A 14,273-nucleotide genomic window follows, 5' to 3' on the forward strand; every position below is an offset into this window, starting at 1 on the left:
ACAGAAACAGGTTTAAACAAATGTTAATTTATAAACGGTAGAAATTTTACTGGGAAAATAACACATTGCAGACCTACAATTATTTTTCAGCTGAAAAGTTTTGTTAACATAAATGTGTTTCATCATTCTAAGTCTATACCTATTAGTAAAAATATATAGCCTACAGTTGGAAAAAAATCTAGAAAATCTATCTTACTGGGTACGTTCACAATAATAACTGTAGTTTTTATTCTGCCAAGTAGGCTATTCAGTTAATAGTTTAGTGTGTTTCTAATCTAGACTGGCTGGACGGAGGGGGCTGGGCAGGCTGCGAGCCCCGCTAGGACCTTGAACAGCGTCTTTTCTCCAGTGAACTCGATGATCCCCCATCTCTGCTGCCTCTCAACTGCAGCCAACATAGGACTCCCTTTTTGGCGCGTTTTAATTCCCGCCACGTCTCGTCTAGCCGGTTACGTTGTTCTGTATTTTTGTTCCGTGATTGACGTGCGTAGAGAAGCGTCTGTCGACCATCATTGGTGAAAAAAACTAAATGTGGGCGGAGAGGAGGATGACGTACAGACCGGGGCTACTCCCATTTACTATTAGTATATATTCGTCCTTCCTCTGTCCTTTCCGTAATTCAAAGAGCCGGTGTCTTAGCGACGGGACGCTGAAACTGTTTAATTCATACATTGAGTAGATCCGCTGTCTGTTTACAAATACGTGTGCAGACATATTATTGTCTTAATTACTCATATTGAGACTGGAAACAGTTTTATTTTCGCGGGACCAGTAACTATCGTTAAGGAGTCTATCTGGATTAAACGACTTCGCTGCATTTTTTCCTTCAGCAACGTGGGTCACGAGGCTGATCGGTAGGGGATCCGGAGCTTCTTTTTTGGATTAATTTTCACAACATTGATCAATCTCTTGGATTAAAGGAATGCTGCTATCAAAGATAAACTCCTTTGCCCACATTTCTACCGTCGATATGCCGGCCAAAATGCAGCTTCAAGTTCACCAAGGTTAGTCAGTGCATCACGTTGTTATGGCGGTCGGTACTGCATGCCTGGGCGGCTAGCTAGCTGTATTAGTAGCTAGTCGGCTAATCACAGTATGTATTATATTGCACTAATCGAAGTGTTCTAATCTTGTAAAATGTTTATGTCGTGGCTGAATTGACTTTCACTGCTTGTAAGAAGAGGTGTATCTAATGCGTGTTTTCGTGTGTGTGTTACAGTGAAGGACAGAGAGCCGTTTGAGAAGGTATATCAGGTCGGCGGAGTATTAGGGAGCGGCGGGTTTGGAACCGTGTATTCTGGGACGAGAATTGCAGACGGAGCACCGGTTAGTAACAATTTTTCACGTTCTTTTTATTCATTGCTAGTGAACAATTGTATAAATAACCGTGATTTTGTTTAAAATATGTTGGAGTCTAGTCGGGTTACATTTTCTAACGAGATCTTCTCACACACAGGTCGCTGTCAAACATGTCGCCAATGACCGAGTCACGGAATGGGGCGAGATGGTAAGGAAATGTTATGATTCTGTTTCGCAAATATCATTCAGAGCGGAGGTATATTTGACTGTTTTAATCATGTTTTGACTTCGATCACGTTTTATCATGAAAAGCCATGTATTGTCGTCAAATTCCTGAAAATTACTCTAAATTAAACAATATTATAATTTTCCACCCCCAGCCGAACGGCTCTCGCGTCCCCATGGAGATTTTGCTGTTGAAGAAAGTCGGGAGCGGCTCTCGCGGTGTTATTAAGATGTTGGACTGGTACGAGAGGCCGGACAGTTTTATCATCGTCATGGAGAGACCGGAGAAAGTCAAAGACCTTTTCGATTTCATTACCGAAAAGGGTGCCATACCGGAGGATCTAGCCAAGAACTTTTTCCGGCAGGTGTTGGAGGCCGTTCGGCATTGCCACAACTGCGGTGTCGTTCACCGAGACATCAAAGACGAGAACATCCTTATTGATCTCCGGACAGGAGAGATGAAGCTGATCGATTTCGGATCGGGGGCGTGGCTCAAAGACACCGTTTACACAGATTTTGACGGTGAGCAACCCTTACGACCTAAATATGATACTACTTGATAATGCTGTTTATGTGTCGTGGTGTACAGTATTGTATCTCTACATTCACAATCCAAACGCACGTATGTGTGCAGAAGTGTCACCTCTGACTTTCAATCTGCCCTATTGGGCTGTTTTAGCGGTCAGCTAAATGTGTTGGTTGTGGCGCCCCCATTTGGTGGAAAGATGCGTTTTTTACAACTCGGAAGTTTGTAAACAATGTCACATGTCACCCTCCCTCTCACACACCGACTTTCACGCGTTCTGGCACCTGATCCCACACAATGAACATAGCTCGGGCGTGGCTCCATTCACCTTATGTCAACACCGTCAGAGAGGAATGGCGTCGGTATTTACAAACCAGTTCCATAATTGGGAGAAACCTTTCAGAACCATAATGAGACGTTTCCTTACAGCATTTACACCACAACATTTTAAAACAAACACATATGTATCAGCAAAGCGAAGAGCGGTTGTTTCAGTTCAAACACATTGAATGAACAATAAGAAACATATTTATTTTTTAAATACATACATTTCGAATCTCTCAATATTATCTAAAAACATATCTCTAAGTGTTTTGACGTTGGCTGTTGTTGTCTCCCCAGGCACGCGGGTCTACAGCCCACCAGAATGGATCCGGTTCCACCGGTACCACGGACGCTCGGCAACGGTGTGGTCGCTAGGCGTGCTGCTGTATGACATGGTGTGTGGGGACATCCCCTTCGAGCAGGACGAGGAGATCCTGAGAGGACAGCTGGTCTTCAGACGGAGGGTCTCAACAGGTGAGACACACACACACACACACACACACACACACACACACACACACACACACACACAGATATATACACAGATATATACTCACACACAGATACACATGCACAGGTACACACATGGAGATACACACACGTGTACAGATCAGGATTCAAACGTAAAACATTCAACCAGGAAGTGATGGTCTGACCTGGTCTCCTCCCCCCTCTAGAATGCCAGCAGCTGATTGGAGCGTGTCTCTCCCTCCGTCCGGCCGATAGGCCCTCCTTCGATGACATCATCAACCACCCCTGGATGCAGAGCGCTACCATGACAACGCTGCCCGTCTCCGACGACACAGAGATAAGGCTGCATAGCATCACCATGGAGACCGCCTCCACCCTCACCCCCTCCCTGACCCAGTAAAGCCTGGCCTAGGTTAGACTGACCTGGGTTACTCTGGCCTGGGTGGGAATGATTTGGCCTGAGTTAGATTCAGGCAGAGGACAGGACTAAAGCAGGCTCCAGTAAACACTGAACTCAACTACATGGACTAACAGGAGGCAGGTAGCTTTTAGTTTTTCAGAATCTTGTTCCGTTAGAAGATCCTCCTGGGCTTCTGCTCCACAGCGCCCCCATGGGTTGGGCTGACTCAACAACCTGTCCGTCACACTCCTCGAGGTCTTGCTGCTGGCTTGTTGATTGGCTGTTAGGCAAAAGAGGAGCCAATCAAAGTGCCTTCTGTGTTTGTCTGATTGCTGGAAATACTTGAAGTCTAACAAGATGGGGTTTTCTTATTTGTATTTTTTTATGTCTTCTACATCCTGTTCACACAACTCTTTCCTGTCTGTCTCCACTGGGCCTAGATCAACAGAACCTGTGCTGTTGCCTTAGCAACAGACCCACCTCAGTCACAACTTGGCACACCCTCTCTCTGGGTGACTGTACCTCACTGTCGCACACACACACACACACACACACCCTCTCTCTGGGTGACCGTACCTCACTGTGACACACACTCATACACCTGCGACTGCTTTTCTGTCCTACTGTGATCCTGAAAGCACACTTCAATGCAACCCTCGGTGGACTGTCTGTGCTCTGCTCTTCCTGGCTCCGCATGTCACAACTGTAAATAATATATTTATTTGTTTCGAGGGGGGAAATGTCCTTGCTCGCCCTATGAGCTTTGTGGAATTATTTATTTTTATTTATAAAATAATTTGGGCTGTATGTTTATTTCCACAGCTGTTAAAGCCCCACGTTTTTGAAACATGTTGACCGTATGAGAGTGGAAAACCTGAAGAGCAGGTTGGCATGTTGTTTTTTTTGTTTATGTAAATATGTAAATATCTATCAAAGCACTTCCATTTTAATGTATGTACAAATCTACTGATGGGAAATGGGTGAATTGAGCAAATATGACTGCTGGGGATTGGAATTAAATGAAAAATGTTGACTAGACTGAATGTACTCGTGTGTGTGTGTTTGTGAGTGAGTGAAACCTCTCTGTTTGTGTGTGGCTGGGGGGGGGGGTGGGGGGGTCTCGTGCAAATGTTTTCACCTCTAGTTGCATGATTGCGGCTTGGAATGTTTTCTTTTTCACTCCAAATAGAATTGTAAATTATGCTAGAAACTTATTTTTTATACAATTTCAATAAATATTTTTTGTAATACCTTCATCCAGTTTGGTTTGCTTCAGGATCTCAACCGTGAAACATGCTGCACCTTCACCTGGTACATCAGGACATGCTGCACCTCCACCTGGTACATCAGGACATGCTGCACCTTCACCTGGTACATCAGGACATGCTGCACCTTCACCTGGTACATCAGGACATGCTGCACCTTCACCTGGTACATCAGGACATGCTGCACCTTCACCTGGTACATCAGGACATGCTACACCTCCAAACATGCTGCACCTTCACACCTCCAAACATGCTGCACCTTCACACCTAGAAACATGCTACACCTCCAAACATGCTGCACCTTCACACCTCCAAAAATGCTGCACCTCCAAACATGCTGCACCTCCAAACATGCTGCACCTGGTACATCAGGACATGCTACACCTTCACCTGGTACATCAGGACATGCTACACCTTCACCTGGTACATCAGGACATGCTACACCTTCACCTGGTACATCAGGACATGCTACACCTTCACCTGGTACATCAGGACATGCTACACCTTCACCTGGTAGATCAGGACCGTGATCACTACACCTCCAAACATGCTACACCTGGTACATCAGGACATGCTGCACCTTCACCTGGTAGATCAGGACCGTGATCACTACACCTCCAAACATGCTACACCTGGTACATCAGGACATGCTACACCTTCACCTGGTACATCAGGACATGCTGCACCTTCACCTGGTAGATCAGGACCGTGATCACTACACCTCCAAACATGCTACACCTGGTACATCAGGACATGCTACACCTTCACCTGGTACATCAGGACATGCTGCACCTTCACCTGGTACATCAGGACATGCTGCACCTTCACCTGGTAGATCAGGACCGTGATCACTACACCTCCAAACATGCTACACCTGGTACATCAGGACATGCTGCACCTTCACCTGGTAGATCCAAACATGCTGCACCTTCACCTGGTACATCAGGACATGTTAGATGGGATGGCAAAGGGGTGGAGGATGAAAGTGTGTGTGTGTGTGAGAGAAGCCTGTAGGAGGAACAGACAGGAAACAGTGAGTTTGTTGCATACATCCATGCAACAAACTCACCCCCTCTGATGGGGTTAGTTAGATGGCAGAGAATGATTATATCCCAGGGGGTCCCACCCCCCTGCCTAATTCCCTCTGCCTTTAACCCCCCCACACACACACACACTCCTCAACACTGTCCTGGAGTTAGATGAACATTCAGAGAACAGATTTCATGTTTGCTACTTGATTCAGGATCTAAGAAGGGAGGGGGGTCTAGGGTTCCTCCTCCCCCCTGGACCCCCCTCCCTCACCCGTCTCACCCACACCAGGCCGACCCCACCCTTCTGGACCCTTCCTCCTCCCACCCTCACCCACACCAGGACCCCCCCTTCCTCCCTTTCCTCACCCACAGTTCTGGTCTCAGTGGGGGGTCCAGACCCCCAGTGCAAAGTTATCCCTGGCCAATCCCTGCTCTCCCTACACCTGATTGGCTCATCTGTTAGCTTAGTGTAACGTGTTGCTATCAGCGAGGAGGCAGGCTTCGCTCAAATTCATCCACGCTCAGTACGAGAGACAAGTCTGCATTTTAATTGGTCCACTTGCCTGGTAACCCACTAGATATAATGTATACTAACCTTCTAGATACAGTAGGATGAAAACTAAACTACAACATAAAATGTAATTAAGATTCATGTACAGACGTGTGTTTGTGAGGGTGCGTGTGTGTCTGTGAGTGTGTGTGTGTGTGTGAATGTGTATGTGTTGAGAGAACAGGAGCTTGTAGAATGAGTGTTGTGAAATGCTGTCAGAAGCTCCACTCTGACACGCCTGCCTTCACAGATGCTCTCAGGGCCGTTGTGCAACACACCAGACTTGCTGTGTGAATATTGTGACATCCTTTGAGACCCAGACCCTGCCAGCACCACCACCAGCCCCAGGGACAGAGGCCCAAGCCGCACCACCAGCCCCAGGGACAGAGGCCCAAGCCGCACCACCAGCCCCAGGGACAGAGGCCCAAGCCGCACCACCAGCCCCAGGGACAGAGGCCCAAGCCGCACCACCAGCCCCAGGGACAGAGGCCCAAGCCGCACCACCAGCCCCAGGGACAGAGGCCCAAGCCGCAGCACCACCAGCACCACCAGGGACAGAGGCCCAAGCCGCAGCACCACCAGCACCACCAGGGACAGAGGCCCAAGCCGCACCACCACCAGGGACAGAGGCCCAAGCCGCAGCACCACCAGCCCCAGGGACAGAGGCCCAAGCCGCAGCACCACCAGCCCCAGGGACAGAGGCCCAAGCCGCACCACCAGCCCCAGGGACAGAGGCCCAAGCCGCAGCACCACCAGGGACAGAGGCCCAAGCCGCAGCACCACCAGCCCCAGGGACAGAGGCCCAAGCCGCAGCACCACCAGCCCCAGGGACAGAGGCCCAAGCCGCAGCACCACCAGGGACAGAGGCCCAAGCCGCACCACCAGCCCCAGGGACAGAGGCCCAAGCCGCAGCACCACCAGCCCCAGGGACAGAGGCCCAAGCCGTTTGGTTGTGGGTGGCTCCGTGAAACAGTTGCACACTCACAATAACGGAATGAGGGTGTGTCTCTAGTGTGTCAGTGAGGGTGGACACATGTCCTCCCTTGTATTGATACTTCTATGATGGATTCCATGGTCTCTCCCACGGGGTGGAGGAGAGGGGATAAGGGAGGGGTGGAGGAGAGGGGATAAGGGAGGGGTGGAGAGGAGAGGAGGTCTTTCCTGTCACGGTTTATCTGTGGTGGTTTCCAGGGTAGAAGGGTTTATCTGAAGGTCATGCTGCGTCCTGGTCCTGGGCTGGGCTGGTCCTGGGCTGGGGGCTGGTCCTGGGCTGGTCCTGGGTTGGGGCTGTTGGCTGGTCCTGGGGGCTGGTCCTGGGCTGGGGCTGGGGGCTGGTCCTGGGCTGGGGCTGGTCCTGGGCTGGGGGCTGGTCCTGGGCTGGGGCTGGGGGCTGGTCCTGGGCTGGGGGCTGGTCCTGGGCTGGGGCTGGTCCTGGGCTGGTCCTGGGTTGGGGCTGGGGGCTGGTCCTGGGCTGGGGGCTGGTCCTGGGCTGGGGGCTGGTCCTGGGCTGGGGCTGGTCCTGGGCTGGGGGCTGGTCCTGGGTTGGGGCTGGGGGCTGATCCGGGACTGGGGCTAGTCCTGGGTTGGGGCTGGTCCTGGGCTGGGGCTGGTCCTGGACTGGGGCTGGTCCTGGGCTGGTCCTGGTTCTTGTTTTGGATCTGTATCTGGTTCTGTGAGAAGTGGTTCCCCTTGTGTCTGTTGCCTGGGAGATCTGCATTCCTTCAGCCTGACTCAGAGACAGGGCCAAACACACTCACTCTCACACACACACACACACACTCTCACACACACACACACACACACACACACACACACTCTCACACACACACACACACACTGTTCACTAAGGGAAAAGGTCATCTTGTTCTCGTAGGCACACAATACACACACATACACACACACACATACACACACACTCAGTCATACACACACTCACACTGGTGATACAGTGTTGCTAAAGCAGCAGCTTGTCTGCACAGGGGGCTCTGACCTCATGATCAGCAGTCACACTGTCGTCCTCTGATACACACCCTCACACACACCAGGTACCACACACACACACACCAGGTACCACACACACACACATCCTCACACACATCAGGTACCACACACACACACATCCTCACACACACCAGGTACCGCACACACACACACCCTCACACACACCAGGTACCACACACACACACACTCCCTCACGTCCCTCCAGCATGTCAGCTTCCCAGCACCAGCATGTTGACAGGTCACATGGTCCTGCAGGAATGAGGAAGTAGAGGAGCCATGGGCTTACGGGAAACTGGGGGTGAGAAGGGTGTGTGTCTGAGAGATTGTGTAATGCACAGGGTGTGTGTGAGAGAGATTGTGTAATGCACAGGGTGTGTGAGGAATCTGGTAGAGAGTGAAGAATGTGTTCCGAGGGTGTGTGGTTGTTGTGTGTAAGATCCTGGAGGGGACGGTGTGTGTGAGATTGTGTGGGTGTGCGTGTGTGTGTGATTGTGTGTGTGTGCTGGTCTGTAAGATCCTGGTGGGGACTGTGTGTACATGTTTGTGTGAGATTGTGTGGGTGTGTGATTGTGTGTGTTGGTGTGTAAGATCCTGGTGGGGTGTCTGTGAGAGTGTGTGTTAGTGTGTGTTAGTGTGTGTTTGTGTATCCTGGGCGTGTAATGTTAGCACCCACGGCCATACAAACAGCCATGTTGACATTCACAACCTTGTTGATACTTGTATGGCTTTGTACAACATTGTGCTAGTACTGTCTGTTAGAAACATCCTCTTTCCCTCCGCACCTCCCTCTCCTTCCCTCCCTCTCCTTCCCTCCCTCTCCTTCCCTCTCCTTCCCTCTCCTTCCCTCTCCTTCCCTCTCCTTCCCTCTCCTTCCCTCCCTCCCTCCACACCTCCCTCTCCTTCCCTCCCTCCTCACCTCCCTCTCCTTCCCTCCCTCCTCACCTCCCTCTCTTTCCCTCTCCTTCCCTCCCTCTCCTTCCCTCTCCTTCCCTCCCTCTCCTTCCCTCTCCTTCCCTCCCTCCCTCCACACCTCCCTCTCCTTCCCCCCCTCCTCACCTCCCTCTCTTTCCCTCTCCTTCCCTCTCTCCACACCTCCCTCTCCTTCCCTCTCCTTCCCTCCCTCCACACCTCCCTCTCCTTCCCTCTCCTTCCCTCCCTCCACACCTCCCTCCACACCTCCCTCTCCTTTCCTCTCCTTCCCTCTCCTTCCCTCCCTCCCTCCACACCTCCCTCTCCTTCCCTCCCTCCTCACCTCCCTCTCTTTCCCTCTCCTTCCCTCTCTCCACACCTCCCTCTCCTTCCCTCTCCTTCCCTCCCTCTCCTTCCCTCCCTCTCCTTCCCTCTCCTTCCCTCTCCTTCCCTCCCTCCCTCCACACCTCCCTCTCCTTCCCTCCCTCCTCACCTCCCTCTACTTCCCTCGCTCCTCACCTCCCTCTCTTTCCCTCTCCTTCCCTCCCTCTCCTTCCCTCCCTCTCCTTCCCTCTCCTTCCCTCCCTCCCTCCACACCTCCCTCTCCTTCCCTCCCTCCTCACCTCCCTCTCTTTCCCTCTCCTTCCCTCTCTCCACACCTCCCTCTCCTTCCCTCTCTCCACACCTCCCTCTCCTTCCCTCTCCTTCCCTCCCTCCACACCTCCCTCTCCTTCCCTCTCCTTCCCTCCCTCCACACCTCCGTCCACACCTCCCTCTTCTTCCCTCCCTCCACACCTCCCTCTCCTTCCCTCTCCTTCCCTCTCCTTCCCTCCCTCCCTCCACACCTCCATCTCTTATTCCCTCTATCCCTCTCTCTGTCCCTCCCTCAGAGGGTGCTGACTGGAGGGCAGGTACTGGTTCCAGTAATAAAGAAGTTGGATGAAAAACAGGAAGTGAACCATGACTTCCAGTGGTGGTGTTTCTGTCTGCATGAGGAATGTGCTTCCTCTGGGTATTCTGACAGATTCACGAGTGCTCTAGCTGTGTGTGCGTGTTTGCGTCTGCCCTTTGTGTGTGTGTCATGCATACATCATCCTCAAACACAGCAGGCTGCCACTGGTTCAAAGGTCGCTGGAGTGCATTCTGTTGTCACGGTCACCTGGCTTTGCCATGTTGTCACGGTCACAGTCACCTGGCTGTGCTAGCTGGCACACTGGGTGAGGTTTATTATGAAATGTATTCTGACTCCTGGGTGTTAACACCATGTTGTTCCACCAAGGGTGAGTTACTCTTGTTTCTGTCCGTAACTGTGACAAAAAAGTGAATGTATGGTGTGTGTGTGTGTGTGTGTGTGTATGGTGTGTGTGTATGGTGTGTGTGTGTGTGTGTGTGTGTATGGTGTGTGTGTGTGTGTGTATGGTGTGTGTGTGTGTGTGTGTGTATGGTGTGTGAATGCATGTATGGTGTGTGTGTGTGTATGGTGTGTGAATGCATGCATGTATGGTGGGTGTGTATGGTGGGTGTGTATGGTGTGTGTGTGTGTGTGTGTGTGTGTATGGTGTGTGGATGCATGTATGGTGTGTGTGTGTGTGTGTGTGTGTGTGTGGTGTGTGTGTGTGGTTTGTGTATGGTGTGTGAATGTGTGTGAATGTGTGTATGGTGTATGGTGTGTGTGTGGTTTGTGTATGGTGTGTGAATGTGTGTATGGTGTGTGTGGTGTTAGATTACCACAGTGTGCTAAGCTCAGGAATGTTGATCAACACCCCAGGACAGGGTGGCTCTGGTGAGGCCTAGAGACACAAGCAGGAAGGCTGTTCCTCCAAGCCCCCCCCCCCCTCGCCCTCCCTCCCTTCCCTCTCTCCCTCTACAACTCAGCGCAACATGACCCACTTCCTCCCTGACATGACCCACTTCCTGTTTTGTGTCCTGACCCACTTCCTGTGTTCCGCTCCAAATCCCAGGCACCCTCTCTCTCTCTCTCCCTCTCTCTCTCCCTCTCTCTCTCTCCCTCTCTCCCTCTCTCTTCCTCCCTCTCTCTTCCTCCCTCTCTCTCTCTCTCTCTCTCTCTCTCTCTCTCTCTCTCTCTCCCTCCCTGTGTCACCTCACAGCCACAGCTGACTGAAATGCTTACTGTCATCCTTCCTCCTCTCATCCTCCATTCTTCCTCTCCTAGACTACAGACCAGCTCTCTCTACCCCTCACTGTTTCTCCCTCTCTCTCTCCGTCTCTCTTCCTCCCTCTCTCTCTCTCTCTACCCCTCACTGTTTCTCCCTCTCTCTCTCCCTCTCTCTTCCTCTCTCTCTCTCTCTCTCTCTCTCTCTCTCTCTCTCTCTCTCTCTCTCTCTCTCTCTCTCTCTCTTTCTCTCTCTACCCCTCACTGTTTCTCCCTCTCTCTCTCCCTCACTCTTCCTCCCTCTCTCTTCCTCTCTCTCTCTCTCTCTCTCTCTCTCTCTCTCTCTCTCTCTCTCTCTACCCCTCACTGTTTCTCCCTCTCTCTCTCCCTCCCTCTCTCTTCCTCTCTCTCTCTCTCTACCCCTCACTGTTTCTCCCTCTCTCTCTCCCTCTCTCTTCCTCCGTCTCTCTCTCTCTCTCTCTCTCTCTCTCTCTCTCTCTCTCTCTCTCTCTCTCTCTCTCTCTCTCTCTCTCTCTTTCTCTACCCCTCACTGTTTCTCCCTCCCTCTCTCTCTCTCTCTCTCTCTCTCTCTCTCTCTCTCTCTCTCTCTCTCTCTACCCCTCACTGTTTCTCCCTCTCTCTCTCCCTCTCTCCCTCTCTCTTCCTCCCTCTCTCTCTCTCTCTTTCCCTCTCTCTCTCTCTCTCTCTCTCTACCCCTCACTGTTTCTCCCTCTCATTCTCCCTCTCTCTTCCTCCCTCTCCCTCTCTCTTCCTCCCTCTCTCTTCCTCCCTCTCTCTCTCTGTCTCTCTCTCTACCCCTCACTGTTTCTCCTCCATCCGCTCTTCTCTAGACCCTTCCTTTGCCTCCCTCCCCGAGGATTCAGGGAACAAAGTTATGTTTCCACAGAGCTGCAGACCCACAACAGGATGTTGGCACTGTTTCAGCACACCAAGCACCAGACACTTCCTGTGAATCTGTCTCCGAGTGTGTTTGTGTAAGAATGAGAGAGAAAGTGAGTTGTATTTGAGTGTGTGTGTGTACCAGGAATGTGTCTTACACAATGGGAGGTCAATAATAATATCAGTGCTGAGTCACTTTAACAGGAAGTCACATGATCTCATGGTTAGACTCAATCATCAGAGTACCCTACTACACAGTATATACTAGTAAATAGTATGGCATAATTAGAATAATAGTGTATAGTATTGTCAAATATAGAAGTAAATAGTATAGTTTTATATAGTTGTAAATATACTATATATTATAGTATAGATAATAGGATGTACAGAAAATACAACTGATCACTTCCGATCCTTGATTTTGTGCTGTACAGCACAAATCGCTTTGAATAAAAGTGACTGCTAAGAATAGGAGTAAAATGTAAATATAGTAAATATCCACTGCTTAGATTAAATAACTACAATACTACCGTCTCAAGCTTTGAACTGAGCAGGTCTCAGTCACCTGACCTAAATCTTGACTTCATGAGTCTGGCTGTTTCAAGTAATACTGGTACCTTGTAGAATATTGCCACCTACTGGACAAATGCTACAACTGCATTATTTCTGTTTCTGACGGGAGAGCTACAGAATACTCTCCGCAGCAGGATGCTGTGTAGTGGGCGGGGCCTGATCTTGTCCATCAGAATGTAGGCGGTCCTCTCTGAGCTCTGCTTTACTCCCTCCAGAACACGACAGATCTCCGCCCCATAGAGGTTGTTGCCTGTGAAGGTGATGTTATAAAGCCTTGTTATAAGGTGTTGTTGTAAATCCTTGTAATAATGTGTAGTTATAAAGCCTTGTAATAAGGTGTTTTAAAGCCTTGTTATAATGTGTTATAAAGCCTTGTTATAAGATGTTGTTATAAAGCCTTGTTATAAGGTAATGTTATGAAGCCTTGTTATGAGGTGATGTTATAAATCATTGTAATAAGGTGTTGTTATAAGGCCTTGTTATAAGGTGTTGTTATAAAGTGCTGTTATAAAGCCTTGTTACAAGGTGTTGTTATAAAGCCTTGTAATAAAGCCTTGTTATAAGGTGTTGTTGTAAAGCCTTGTAATGAAGCCTTGTTTCTAAGGTGTTGTTGTAAAGCCTTGTAATAAAGCCTTGTTATAAGGTGTTGTTGTAAAGCCTTGTAATGAAGCCTTTTTCTAAGGTGTTGTTGTAAAGCCTTGTTATAAGGTGTTGTTGTAAAGCCTTGTAATAAAGCCTTGTTATAAGGTGTTGTTGTAAAGCCTTGTAATGAAGCCTTGTTATAAGGTGTTGTTGTAAAGCCTTGTAATGAAGCCTTGTTTCTAAGGTGTTGTTGTAAAGCCTTGTAATAAAGCCTTGTTATAAGGTGTTGTTGTAAAGCCTTGTAATGAAGCCTTGTTTCTAAGGTGTTGTTGTAAAGCCTTGTTATAAGGTGTTGTTGTAAAGCCTTGTAATAAAGCCTTGTTACAAGGTGTTGTTGTAAAGCCTTGTAATAAAGCCTTGTTATAAGGTGTTGTTGTAAAGCCTTGTAATAAAGCCTTGTTATAAGGTGTTGTTGTAAAGCCTTGTAATAAAGCCTTGTTATAAGGTGTTGTTGTAAAGCCTTGTAATGAAGCCTTGTTACAAGGTGTTGTTGTAAAGCCTTGTAATAAATCCTTGTTATAAGGTGTTGTTGTAAAGCCTTGTAATGAAGCCTTGTTACAAGGTGTTGTTGTAAAGCCTTGTAATGAAGCCTTGTTATAAGGTGTTGTTGTAAAGCCTTGTAATAAAGCCTTGTTATAAGGTGTTGTTGTAAAGCCTTGTAATGAAGCCTTGTTATAAGGTGTTGTTGTAAAGCCTTGTAATGAAGCCTTGTTTCTAAGGTTTTGTTGTAAAGCCTTGTAATGAAGCCTTGTTATAAGGTGTTGTTGTAAAGCCTTGTAATGAAGCCTTGTTATAAGGTGTTGTTGTAAAGCCTTGTAATAAAGCCTTGTTATAAGGTGTTGTTGTAAAGCTTTGTAATGAAGCCTTGTTATAAGGTGTTGTTGTAAAGCCTTGTAATGAAGCCTTGTTATAAGGTGTTGTTGTATAGCCTTGTAATAAAGCCTTGTTATAAGGCCGTTTTAAAGCCTTGTTAGGTGTTAGTATAAAGCCAAGTGAAGTGGAACAACCTAAATTCCCTCATGTATAACCCATTTAACTCTCTAA

At 49.1% G+C, this 14,273-nt stretch overlaps 1 protein-coding gene across 1 annotated transcript; it reads left to right on the plus strand.

Moving 5' to 3' along the window:
* Positions 1-607: 607 nt before the first annotated feature.
* On the plus strand, positions 608-4,283 carry pim1 (Pim-1 proto-oncogene, serine/threonine kinase). The gene is made up of 6 exons (XM_062460356.1): positions 608-1,004; positions 1,220-1,326; positions 1,457-1,507; positions 1,680-2,046; positions 2,672-2,848; positions 3,052-4,283. Exons 1-6 carry the CDS (start codon positions 923-925, stop codon positions 3,243-3,245), a joined length of 978 nt encoding a protein of 325 aa, XP_062316340.1. The 5' UTR covers positions 608-922; the 3' UTR covers positions 3,246-4,283.
* Positions 4,284-14,273: the final 9,990 nt, after the last annotated feature.

This window comes from Osmerus eperlanus, chromosome 4 (genome assembly GCF_963692335.1).
Source record: "Osmerus eperlanus chromosome 4, fOsmEpe2.1, whole genome shotgun sequence".
In the NCBI taxonomy this organism is placed as follows: domain Eukaryota; kingdom Metazoa; phylum Chordata; class Actinopteri; order Osmeriformes; family Osmeridae; genus Osmerus; species Osmerus eperlanus.